This window comes from Oncorhynchus mykiss, chromosome 13 (assembly GCF_057628025.1).
Source record: "Oncorhynchus mykiss isolate SJ-2025 chromosome 13, ASM5762802v1, whole genome shotgun sequence".
Taxonomy (NCBI): domain Eukaryota; kingdom Metazoa; phylum Chordata; class Actinopteri; order Salmoniformes; family Salmonidae; genus Oncorhynchus; species Oncorhynchus mykiss.
In genome coordinates, this window is record NC_143034.1 from 3,298,491 (window position 1) to 3,312,500 (window position 14,010).

The 14,010-nt window shown below is 40.0% G+C and overlaps 1 protein-coding gene across 1 annotated transcript in view; it reads right to left on the reverse strand.

Annotated features, from left to right (window-relative positions):
* Positions 1-12,219, reverse strand: part of LOC110487301 (uncharacterized) — a 47,890-nt gene extending 35,671 nt beyond the window's left edge. The window contains 3 exon segments of the mRNA XM_090194564.1: positions 2,910-2,946; positions 5,064-5,163; positions 11,130-12,219. Coding sequence (XP_090050690.1) covers positions 2,910-2,946; positions 5,064-5,163; positions 11,130-11,295 — 303 coding nt within the window. The 5' untranslated portion in view covers positions 11,296-12,219.
* Positions 12,220-14,010: the final 1,791 nt, after the last annotated feature.

Sequence of the window (14,010 nt, forward strand, 5' to 3'; positions counted from 1 at the left end):
GGCTAGCTACACTAGTAGTAGCTGGTATTACAGCCTGGCTAGCTACACTAATAGTAGGTATTACAGCAGTGTTTGCAACACCAGTAGTAGTAGGAATTACAGCCTGGCTAGCTACACTAATAGTAGGTATTACAGCAGAGTTTGCTACACCAGTAGTAGTAGGAATTACAGCCTAGCTAGCTACACTAATAGTAGGTATTACAGCAGTGTTTGCTACACCAGTAGTAGTAGGAATTACAGCCTGGCTAGCTACACTAGTAGTAGATGGTATTACAGCCTGGCTAGCTACACTAATAGTAGGTATTACAGCAGTGTTTGCTACAACCAGTAGTAGTAGGAATTACAGCCTGGCTAAGTACATCACTAATGGTAGTAGTAGTCGGTGGTGGTATTTACAGCTGCGCTAGCTACATTTGTAGCTCTAGGTATTACTACCTAGACCAGCCTAGCTTGTTTACTAATACTGGTGTAGCAAGCCCCCGCTAGCTAGACCAGTATTAGTAATAATAGCTGTTGTTGTGGCCTTTTACTACACTATGAGCTAACAGGATTAAGTCCAGAGCTAGGTAACAGACTGAGCTAACAGGATTAAGCCCAGAGCTAGGTAACAGACTGAGCTAACAGGATTAAGTCCAGTAGCTAGGTAACAGACTGAGCTAACAGGATTAAGCCCAGAGCTAGGTAACAGACTGAGCTAACAGGATTAAGCCCAGAGCTAGGTAACAGACTGAGCTAACAGGATTAAGTCCAGAGCTAGGTAACAGACTGAGCTAACAGGATTAAGTCCAGAGCTAGGTAACAGACTGAGCTAACAGGATTAAGCCCAGAGCTAGGTAACAGACTGAGCTAACAGGATTAAGTCCAGTAGCTAGGTAACAGACTGAGCTAACAGGATTAAGTCCAGTAGCTAGGTAACAGACTGAGCTAACAGGATTAAGTCCAGTAGCTAGGTAACAGACTGAGCTAACAGGATTAAGTCCAGTAGCTAGGTAACAGACTGAGCTAACAGGATTAAGCCCAGAGCTAGGTAACAGACTGAGCTAACAGGATTAAGCCCAGAGCTAGGTAACAGACTATGAGATAACAGGATTAAGTTTTAGAGCTAGGCCGGTCTAGGGAACAGACTATGAGATAACAGGATTAAGTTTTAGAGCTAGGTAACAGACTATGAGCTAACAGGATTAAGTTTTAGAGCTAGGTAACAGACTGAGCTAACAGGATTAAGTCCAGAGCTAGGTAACAGACTATGGGCTAACAGGATTAAGTTTTAGAGCTAGGCCGGTCTAGGTAACAGACTATGAACAGGATTAAGTTTTAGAGCTAGGCCGGTCTAGTTAACAGACTATGAGCTAACAGGATTAGGTTTTAGAGCTAGGCCGGTCTAGGTAACCGATTAGATCACGTTACACCAGTTAACCCAAGATCCTACTTCCCGAGCCACTGCATGTAGCTATGGTAACAGGTGAAGTGAACCACACGATGCCTTCACTACCCCTCATCTACAGCAGTGTCTGGAGTGAGGCGCTATGGGTCCACTTAGGATGATCTATCGAATGCATTATATGGAAAACACTGCAAAACAATATAATAAAATGATTTCCTTTTAAACAATACTTTCACTACCATATCCATTATACAATAGTAGTAAACAATAGCCATCATAACACTAGACAGAGGGGAAGAGGGAGGGTAGAGAGGTCTGGTTTAGTAAGCTATAAACTCTTCGTCGTCGCTGTCATCATCATCATCATCATAGTAGAGGCTGGTAGGGTTGGAAGGTTCAGAGGTCACTGTGAAGGGAAGACACAGGGTCTGGTGTGGTGGTGCACGTGCTCACAACAGAACACATAACCTCTTTATTGACAGTTCTGGCAGCGTACAGCAGCAACCAAACACAACCCTGTCGCCACGGGAACCTACCATGCCACACAGTCAGAACCCTGTGATGTCATAATAAGATCATTTCAGTGATGTAACAATAGTCTCTGTGATGTCATAATGCTATCATCACGGCACCGCTTTTTTGGAAACTCTGTACCAAACATGATCGTGGATTCAGTAGTCATCATAGTAAGTACTTAACAAACTAGTTTACAGTTTAGCTTTAAGTAAAAGAAAATATTGAAAAGTAGACAAAATGCATTGCATTTCTACGTAGTTTGAAGTTAAAAAAAATAAATAAAAATAAAAAACTTTGAGAGAACAAAAGGATCAACTATGTCCAGTCCATGTTAAAAATGTCAGAATATGATGGAGAGAACAACATTAGGACAGCCAAATATCAGCAATTAACTTCAGGTTTAGAACACTGTTGAACAGGAACCAAATGATTTACCCCCCACACACACACAGTCACACACAGGTATCCATACAAAATGTATGCATTAGTCTTACAGTCAATAAATACGTCACAAACTCATTGCTATAACACCAGGTGAAAGAAAAAGCTCCCATTGATTTGAAGTAAAGCAGTGTAGTAACAACCCGCCTGTAGGACCATGAAGCATCGTCTCAACACACAAGGGGATGTGGGGGGGGGGGGGGGGGCTCTGTACAGTGGCAGGCTAACAACACCACGCTAACCGTTGTTTCAATATGAAATACAGTCACAATATAGTTCAGATCCATCAACACATTGAACAACATTAAAAAAAACACACAGTGAGTTACAACAACAACAGAGAACAAGCAGTTGGGAACCATCAAAACAGAATATTAATCACCATGACAACTCAAGAGTTAACTGGTGACCAATCAGAACAGAATATTATCACCATAACAACTCAAGAGTTAACTGGTTACCAATTCAGAACAGAGTTTACACAGTATCCTTTAACCAACAAACCAGAGCAGAGTTTATAAACAGAGGACAGAGATAGTAAGGAAAATGAGAGTGCTTTGTTACATACGGGTCTGGAGGATCCAGCAGCCATGTCAGAACGGTCACTACAAACAAACAGGAAGAAACAACAACATGTCAACAACCACCACAGACATGGACTAGACAACAGTTGGAGCTTTAGAATAGAATAGCTAGGCTGGTCTGACTGGATACTAGTGTGTGGCTGTGTGGAGGGCGGGGGGGGGGGGGTGTATTGGAATCAACAGGCAATGGGGGGGGGGTTACTACCGTTTGACTGGAGACTAGTGTGTGGAGGTTATTAGGATCAACAGGCGATGGGGGGGGGGGGGGGGTTACTACTTGACTGGAGACTAGTGTGTGGAGGTTATTAGGATCGACAGGCGATGGGTGGGGGGGGGTTACTATTTGACTAGATACTAGTGTGTGGAGGTTATTAGGATCAACAGGCGATGGGGGGGGGGGGTTACTATTTGACTAGATACTAGTGTGTGGAGGTTATTAGGATCAACAGGCGATGGGGGGGGGGGGGTTACTATTTGACTGGATACTAGTGTGTGGAGGTTATTAGGATCAACAGGCGATGGGGGGGGTGGGGGGGGTTACTACTTGACTAGATACTAGTGTGTGGAGGTTATTAGGATCAACAGGCGATGGGGGGGGTGGGGGGGGTTACTACGTGACTAGATACTAGTGTGTGGAGGTTATTAGGATCAACAGGCGATGGGGGGGGGGGGGGTTACTATTTGACTGGATACTAGTGTGTGGAGGTTATTAGGATCAACAGGCGATGGGGGGGGTGGGGGGGGTTACTACTTGACTGGATACTAGTGTGTGGAGGTTATTAGGATCGACAGGCGATGGGGGGGGGGGGGGGGGGGGTTACTATTTGACTGGATACTAGTGTGTGGAGGTTATTAGGATCAACAGGCGATGGGGGGGTGGGGGTTACTATTTGACTAGATACTAGTGTGTGGAGGTTATTAGGATCAACAGGCGATGGGGGGGGTGGGGGTTACTATTTGACTAGATACTAGTGTGTGGAGGTTATTAGGATCAACAGGCGATGGGGGGGGGGGGGGGGTTACTATTTGACTGGATACTAGTGTGTGGAGGTTATTAGGATCAACAGGCGATGGGGGGGTGGGGGTTACTATTTGACTAGATACTAGTGTGTGGAGGTTATTAGGATCAACAGGCGATGGGGGGGGGGGGGGGGGGTTACTATTTGACTAGATACTAGTGTGTGGAGGTTATTAGGATCAACAGGCGATGGGGAGGGGGGGGGGGGTTACTATTTGACTGGATACTAGTGTGTGGAGGTTATTAGGATCAACAGGCGATGGGGGGGGGGGGGGGGGGGGGGGGGGGTTACTATTTGACTGGATACTAGTGTGTGGAGGTTATTAGGATCAACAGGCGATGGGGGGGGGGGGGGGGGGGGGGGGGGGGGGTGTTACTATTTGACTAGATACTAGTGTGTGGAGGTTATTAGGATCAACAGGCGATGGGGAGGGGGGGGGGGTTACTATTTGACTGGATACTAGTGTGTGGAGGTTATTAGGATCAACAGGCGATGGGGGGGGGGGGGGGGGGGGGGGGGGGGGGTTACTATTTGACTAGATACTAGTGTGTGGAGGTTATTAGGATCAACAGGCGATGGGGGGGGGGGGGTTACTATTTGACTAGATACTAGTGTGTGGAGGTTATTAGGATCAACAGGCGATATGGGGGGGGGGGTTACTATTTGACTAGATACTAGTGTGTGGAGGTTATTAGGATCAACAGGCGATGGGGGGGGGGGGGGGTTACTATTTGACTAGATACTAGTGTGTGGAGGTTATTAGGATCAACAGGCGATGGGGGGGGGGGGGGGGGTTACTATTTGACTAGATACTAGTGTGTGGAGGTTATTAGGATCAACAGGCGATGGGGGGGGGGGGGGGTTACTATTTGACTAGATACTAGTGTGTGGAGGTTATTAGGATCAACAGGCGATGGGAGGGGGGGGGGGTTACTATTTGACTGGAGACTAGTGTGTGGAGGTTATTAGGATCAACAGGCGATGGGAGGGGGGGGGGGGGTTACTACTTGACTGGAGACTAGTGTGTGGAGGTTATTAGTATCGATGGGGGGGGGGGGGGGGGGGTTACTACTCATATCATGCAGATAGACACAGGGTCACGATGTCATAGCTACGTACACAATGAACGTTCTGCCCGCTGGTTTGACCCCTCCGATGGGGGTGCGTCTGACGATCACCGATGAGTGTTTGGGGATGTGAACCTCCTCATCAGTGTACTCTGTAGAAGCACATGGTACACAGCATATATAGCATCAGTACTGTACTCTATAGAAGCACATGGTACACAGCATATAGCATCAGTACTGTACTCTATAGAAGCACATGGTACACAGCATATATCATCAGTACTGTACTCTATAGAAGCACATGGTACACAGCATATAGCATCAGTACTGTAGTCTATAGACCAGGGAATATATTACATCATCAGTACTGTAGTCTATAGACCAGGGAATATATTATATCATCAGTACTGTAGTCTATAGACCAGGGAATATATTATATCATCAGTACTGTAGTCTATAGACCAGGGAATATATTATATCATCAGTACTGTAGTCTATAGACCAGGGAATATATTATATCATCAGTACTGTAGTCTATAGACCAGGGAATATATTACATCATCAGTACTGTAGTCTATAGACCAGGGAATATATTACATCATCAGTACTGTAGTCTATAGACCAGGGAATATATTACATCATCAGTACTGTAGTCTATAGACCAGGGAATATATTATATCATCAGTACTGTAGTCTATAGACCAGGGAATATATTATATCATCAGTACTGTAGTCTATAGACCAGGGAATATATTATATCATCAGTACTGTAGTCTATAGACCAGGGAATATATTATATCATCAGTACTGTAGTCTATAGACCAGGGTATATATTATATCATCAGTACTGTAGTCTATAGACCAGGGAATATATTATATCATCAGTACTGTAGTCTATAGACCAGGGAATATATTATATCATCAGTACTGTAGTCTATAGACCAGGGAATATATTATATCATCAGTACTGTAGTCTATAGACCAGGGAATATATTATATCATCAGTACTGTAGTCTATAGACCAGGGAATATATTATATCATCAGTACTGTAGTCTATAGACCAGGGAATATATTATATCATCAGTACTGTAGTCTATAGACCAGGGAATATATTATATCATCAGTACTGTAGTCTATAGACCAGGGAATATATTATATCATCAGTACTGTAGTCTATAGACCAGGGAATATATTATATCATCAGTACTGTAGTCTATAGACCAGGGAATATATTACATCATCAGTACTGTAGTCTATAGACCAGGGAATATATTATATCATCAGTACTGTAGTCTATAGACCAGGGAATATATTATATCATCAGTACTGTAGTCTATAGACCAGGGAATATATTATATCATCAGTACTGTAGTCTATAGACCAGGGAATATATTATATCATCAGTACTGTAGTCTATAGACCAGGGAATATATTATATCATCAGTACTGTAGTCTATAGACCAGGGAATATATTATATCATCAGTACTGTAGTCTATAGACCAGGGAATATATTATATCATCAGTACTGTAGTCTATAGACCAGGGAATATATTACATCATCAGTACTGTAGTCTATAGACCAAGGAATATATTATATCATCAGTACTGTAGTCTATAGACCAGGGAATATATTATATCATCAGTACTGTAGTCTATAGACCAGGGAATATATTATATCATCAGTACTGTAGTCTATAGACCAGGGAATATATTACATCATCAGTACTGTAGTCTATAGACCAGGGAATATATTATATCATCAGTACTGTAGTCTATAGACCAGGGAATATATTATATCATCAGTACTGTAGTCTATAGACCAGGGAATATATTATATAATCAGTACTGTAGTCTATAGACCAGGGAATATCATCAGTACTGTAGTCTATAGACCAGGGAATATATTATATCATCAGTACTGTAGTCTATAGACCAGGGAATATATTACATCATCAGTACTGTAGTCTATAGACCAGGGAATATATTATATCATCAGTACTGTAGTCTATAGACCAGGGAATATATTATATCATCAGTACTGTAGTCTATAGACCAGGGAATATATTATATCATCAGTACTGTAGTCTATAGACCAGGGAATATATTATATCATCAGTACTGTAGTCTATAGACCAGGGAATATATTATATCATCAGTACTGTAGTCTATAAACCAGGGAATATATTATATCATCAGTACTGTAGTCTATAGACCAGGGAATATATTATATCATCAGTACTGTAGTCTATAGACCAGGGAATATATTATATCATCAGTACTGTAGTCTATAGAAGCACAGGGATTATATCATCAGTACTGTAGTCTATAGACCAGGGAATATATTATATCATCAGTACTGTAGTCTATAGACCAGGGAATATATTATATCATCAGTACTGTAGTCTATAGAACAGGGAATATATTATATAATCAGTACTGTAGTCTATAGACCAGGGAATATATTATATTATAATATATCATCAGTACTGTAGTCTATAGACCAGGGAATATATTATATTATCAGTACTGTAGTCTATAGACCAGGGAATATATTATATCATCAGTACTGTAGTCTATAGACCAGGGAATATATTATATTATCAGTACTGTAGTCTATAGACCAGGGAATATATTATATCATCAGTACTGTAGTCTATAGACCAGGGAATATATTATATTATATCATCAGTACTGTAGTCTATAGACCAGGGAATATATTATATTATCAGTACTGTAGTCTATAGACCAGGGAATATATTACATCATCAGTACTGTAGTCTATAGACCAGGGAATATATTATATCATCAGTACTGTAGTCTATAGACCAGGGAATATATTATATCATCAGTACTGTAGTCTATAGACCAGGGAATATATTATATCATCAGTACTGTAGTCTATAGACCAGGGAATATATTATATCATCAGTACTGTAGTCTATAGAACAGGGAATATATTATATCATCAGTACTGTAGTCTATAGACCAGGGAATATATTATATCATCAGTACTGTAGTCTATAGACCAGGGAATATATTATATCATCAGTACTGTAGTCTATAGACCAGGGAATATATTATATCATCAGTACTGTAGTCTATAGACCAGGGAATATATTATATCATCAGTACTGTAGTCTATAGACCAGGGAATATATTATATCATCAGTACTGTAGTCTATAGACCAGGGAATATATTATATCATCAGTACTGTAGTCTATAGACCAGGGAATATATTATATCATCAGTACTGTAGTCTATAGACCAGGGAATATATTATATCATCAGTACTGTAGTCTATAGACCAGGGTATATATTATATCATCAGTACTGTAGTCTATAGACCAGGGAATATATTATATCATCAGTACTGTAGTCTATAGACCAGGGAATATATTATATCATCAGTACTGTAGTCTATAGACCAGGGAATATATTATATCATCAGTACTGTAGTCTATAGACCAGGGAATATATTATATCATCAGTACTGTAGTCTATAGACCAGGGAATATATTATATCATCAGTACTGTAGTCTATAGACCAGGGAATATATTATATCATCAGTACTGTAGTCTATAGACCAGGGAATATATTATATCATCAGTACTGTAGTCTATAGACCAGGGAATATATTATATTATCAGTACTGTAGTCTATAGACCAGGGAATATATTATATTATCAGTACTGTAGTCTATAGACCAGGGAATATATTATATCATCAGTACTGTAGTCTATAGACCAGGGAATATATTATATTATCAGTACTGTAGTCTATAGACCAGGGAATATATTATATCATCAGTACTGTAGTCTATAGACCAGGGAATATATTATATCATCAGTACTGTAGTCTATAGACCAGGGAATATATTATATCATCAGTACTGTAGTCTATAGACCAGGGAATATATTATATCATCAGTACTGTAGTCTATAGACCAGGGAATATATTATATCATCAGTACTGTAGTCTATAGACCAGGGAATATATTATATCATCAGTACTGTAGTCTATAGACCAGGGAATATATTATATCATCAGTACTGTAGTCTATAGACCAGGGAATATATTATATCATCAGTACTGTAGTCTATAGACCAGGGAATATATTATATCATCAGTACTGTAGTCTATAGACCAGGGAATATATTATATCATCAGTACTGTAGTCTATAGACCAGGGAATATATTATATCATCAGTACTGTAGTCTATAGACCAGGGAATATATTATATCATCAGTACTGTAGTCTATAGACCAGGGAATATATTATATCATCAGTACTGTAGTCTATAGACCAGGGAATATATTATATCATCAGTACTGTAGTCTATAGACCAGGGAATATATTATATCATCAGTACTGTAGTCTATAGACCAGGGAATATATTATATAATCAGTACTGTAGTCTATAGACCAGGGAATATATTATATCATCAGTACTGTAGTCTATAGACCAGGGAATATATTATATCATCAGTACTGTAGTCTATAGACCAGGGAATATATTATATCATCAGTACTGTAGTCTATAGACCAGGGAATATATTATATCATCAGTACTGTAGTCTATAGACCAGGGAATATATTATATCATCAGTACTGTAGTCTATAGACCAGGGAATATATTATATCATCAGTACTGTAGTCTATAGACCAGGGAATATATTATATCATCAGTACTGTAGTCTATAGACCAGGGAATATATTATATCATCAGTACTGTAGTCTATAGACCAGGGAATATATTATATCATCAGTACTGTAGTCTATAGACCAGGGAATATATTATATCATCAGTACTGTAGTCTATAGACCAGGGAATATATTATATCATCAGTACTGTAGTCTATAGACCAGGGAATATATTACATCATCAGTACTGTAGTCTATAGACCAGGGAATATATTATATCATCAGTACTGTAGTCTATAGACCAGGGAATATATTATATCATCAGTACTGTAGTCTATAGACCAGGGAATATATGATATCATCAGTAATACAAAGTGTTTGGGGATGTGGACATCAAACACAAACAGTTAAATTCACATCTTTCTTCCCTGTGTAAAAAGTCACCCCAGCCTAAACTCTTAGAGAGATTGGACTCAACATCTCAACACCGTATGAGTTTCTAGAGATGATAAATATGCTTTTGTTGATGGGGAAAAGTTGTATTTTAGTTCCTCAACAATGAGACACTCAGTCTGCCTGGTAAACGCAGCTCATGCAACAATGTTGTGTACTTAACGTTACACTTTTATTATTATAATGTTTTACATATACAAACAGCTAGCTTGTCATTTCTTCTTAGCAAGTACGGGTCTAAATGTTGTTAGCCGCTAATGCTAATCGCCTGTTAGCCGGCGGGTTAATAGATGTACTGAGTTATAGCAAAACGTACTTATACAACCTCATAACAACATAAAATCAGCATGTTGTTTATACAACAGTATCTTCTAAAAACATCAAAGAGGAAAACACAAAGCAAGAATATGTTAGCTACATGAAGTAGCAATTCAATGTAGCCAAAAGATGATATGTTCCCGATGTCCAAAAAAACACTGTCTTCAAAGTGGCCGCTATTAACTATAGAATAATCATTATAAATTACACTTCCAACAGTTGACAAGTGTTTGGACTTTAAATCGCAAGTTCAATTGCAACATTTGGTTCAAAATAAGGCCCATATCGTGCAGCTCGCTACACGGCTGCGTGGGAATGATCTCAAATGAGTGCAAGAAAATGGTTTTATAATATTAAATTAAAGGGAAAAAAATCAATCAGAATGGAGAAAGATCACCCTAAGGGTCACCGCACTACTCATAAAGCAAATATAGAATTTAAATAATGACAAAAAAAATTTTTTGGGGGGGGGGGTCAAATACATTAATACAATCCACCTTTTGTAATAGCGTGAGATTGTGTGTGTGATATATATATATATATATTAAGATGTCTATATAGATTCTGTTTGGGGCCCATATCCCCGATCCCTACCAGGAAGTATAAAATGGCATAATACCATCGAGAATCTTGGCATCACTGATTACCATCAGCTCGTTGTAGAAACAACCTGAACAACTTAACTAGCCCTCGTTAGTTACCTTCACGGGTCTGTGCGTTGGTGATCTGCAGGTCGCAGTCGGTGGCTTTGAGGCGCTCTCTGCCCATAATCTGCCGTTTCAGCTCGGCCAGGGTGATGTGCAGCCCGTCAAAGGTCACGGTGTTGTAGTCCAGTTTGGACGAGAATTTATAATGAACACACGACATTCTCACAACTAATCACTTAAACTCAAACTCAAAAGACAAAGGAGGGGGGAAACAACACGTTAGTTAAGAAATAACAATAACCAGTAGTAGATATGATCTGAGACTGAAGGTGGGGGAAACTACCAGATTATTCTAAAATAATATCGAAGGGAAAACAGGCAATGAACTAATGGGAAGTATTCACAGATAGTCCCTTGTAGCTGTTTGCGTCAAAGACACCAAACTACTAGTAGTGACAGACCGGGACCCGGTCAGTTCGTTAATTAAGTGTCCGGTAAAACAACAAGAAAAAGTACAGTTCCACAAGTGTCCATTACGGTTGTTTTTTTTTTCACGGTTATTAATAGAGTCAGTAAGAGTCTCTCTCGCGGAAACAACGGGCCTTGTAGCTGCGGAAAGCAGCGCGGCACCGGGGTCGCGGTTAGGAGTCCATGCGAGGCCCGTAAGCGTCGCTCTTCCGCCGTAAAACGGCGCAAAGTCCTAAAAAAAACAAAATCTTCTTCAATCCGTCTGGGGGGAGAAAAAAAAAATCAAACGTCCAAATAAAATAAAGTCCTTCAAACGATCCTTTTCGGAGTTGCAGTCCACGCAGGAAACGATGTTGATCCTTGTGTGACCTACGATGAGAGCAGGAGATCTGCGGCCTTGGTCCGTGTACCTACCAGTCAAAACAAAAACATTACCCGCAGATAACCTTATTTTACACTAACTAGTTAACTGGTTAGAAAACGGCCACTGGAAATAAACACTTTTAATAACCAGTTAGCTTAGGTTTCTTATCCAAAACGACGGTAAGTATCTCTTTCTAAACTATAATGTTCGTTGTTTTAAATCCATAACATCCATTTCGACGGTCTTTCAGTTGCTCCTCGTTGTCTTCTGAAAATCATGGCGGGCCCGGAAACTGGCCCGACAAGAAAACGGAAACGAGGGTGACGTTCTTCTTTACTGTTCATTGGCGGACTACAATCTCTATTGTTTGTAATCTATGTATGCTTGTGTTCCCTCATGTGCTTTATGTATTGATTTGTTATTAATAAAAATAAAATAAATACAATCTATAATGTGCAACCTACTGTGCGAGGTAGTAAAATATCACAAAAAAAAACGTTTTGGATGAAAATACTCATACTAACTAGTAAAAACACCAACAAAAAAATGATACATACAAAGAAATACAATTCAGTCTACTTCTGTTAAAACCATAAAGTCAAAACGGATCCCCACAGGTTCAGGAGCACTGCAGGGCGGGGTAGTTCTTCCATCGCAACAAACCACTTGAAGGTCTTCCGTTGGGAATTCTTTCAGGCCCAGAAACTTTTCTTCCGTATCCATAATTGATGTCCATTTTTATTTTATTTTTTTATGTTGACACTTGACCAGTACAGTTATTAACAGTGACAATAGACACCACAAAGAGACATTTCGGTTTAGACGTTTGGTGACGTGTGCAGCTTTGTCTCCCTCTAGTGAGCTGTAGAATGAAGCAATAAGGCCCGAGGAGGTGCGATATGCGGCCATATGGCACGGATAAGGGCTGTTCCTGGACGACGCAACCTGGATGGCCTGGATACAACCCTTAGCCGTGGTATATTGGCCATATACCACAAACCCCTATTATAAACTGGTTACCAACATAATTAGAGCAGTAAAAATAAATGTTCTGTCATACCTGTGGTATCGGGTCTGATATACCACTGCTGTCAGCCAATCAGCATTCAGGGCTTAAAACACCTAGTTTATAATACACGATAAACCACTATGTTGTAGAATAATAGTGATGACATCAAAACCATGAAATAACACATATGGAATCATGTAGTAACCAAAAAAGTGTTAAACAAATCTAAATATATTTTATATTTGAGATTCTTCAAAGTAGCCAAAGTTTGCCTTGATGACAGCTTTGCACATTCTAGGCATTTTATCAACCAGCTTCATGAGGTAGTCACCTGGAATGCATGTCAATTAACAGGTGTGCCTTGTTAAAAGTTCATTTGTGGAATTTATTTCCTTCTTAATGTGTTTGAGCCAATCAGTTGTGTTGTGACCAGGTAGGGGTGGTATACAGAAGATAGCCCTATTTGGTAAAATACAAAGTCCATATTATTGCAAGAACAGCTCAAATAAGCAAAGAGAAATGACAGTCCATCATTACTTTAAGACATGAAGGTCAGTCAATTTGGAAAATGTCAAGAACTTTGAAAGTGCAGTCACAAAAACCATCAAGGACTATGATGAAACTGAAACTGGCTCTCATGAGGACCGCCACAGGAAAGGAAGACCCAGAGTTACCTCTGCTGCAGAGGATCAGTTCATTAGAGTTAACTGTCTCTCATGAGGACCGCCACAGGAAAGGAAGACCCAGAGTTACCTCTGCTGCAGAGGACAAGTTCATTAGAGTTAACTGTCTCTCATGAGGACTCCCACAGGAAAGGAAGACCCAGAGTTACCTCTGCTGCAGAGGACAAGTTCATTAGAGTTAACTGTCTCTCATGAGGACTCCCACAGGAAAGGAATACCCAGAGTTACCTATGCTGCAGAGGATCAGTTCATTAGAGTTAACTGTCTCTCATGAGGACTCCCACAGGAAAGGAAGACCCAGAGTTACCTCTGCTGCAGAGGATCAGTTCATTAGAGTTAACTGTCTCTCATGAGGACCACCACAGGAAAGGAAGACCCAGAGTTACCTCTGCTGCAGAGGATCAGTTCATT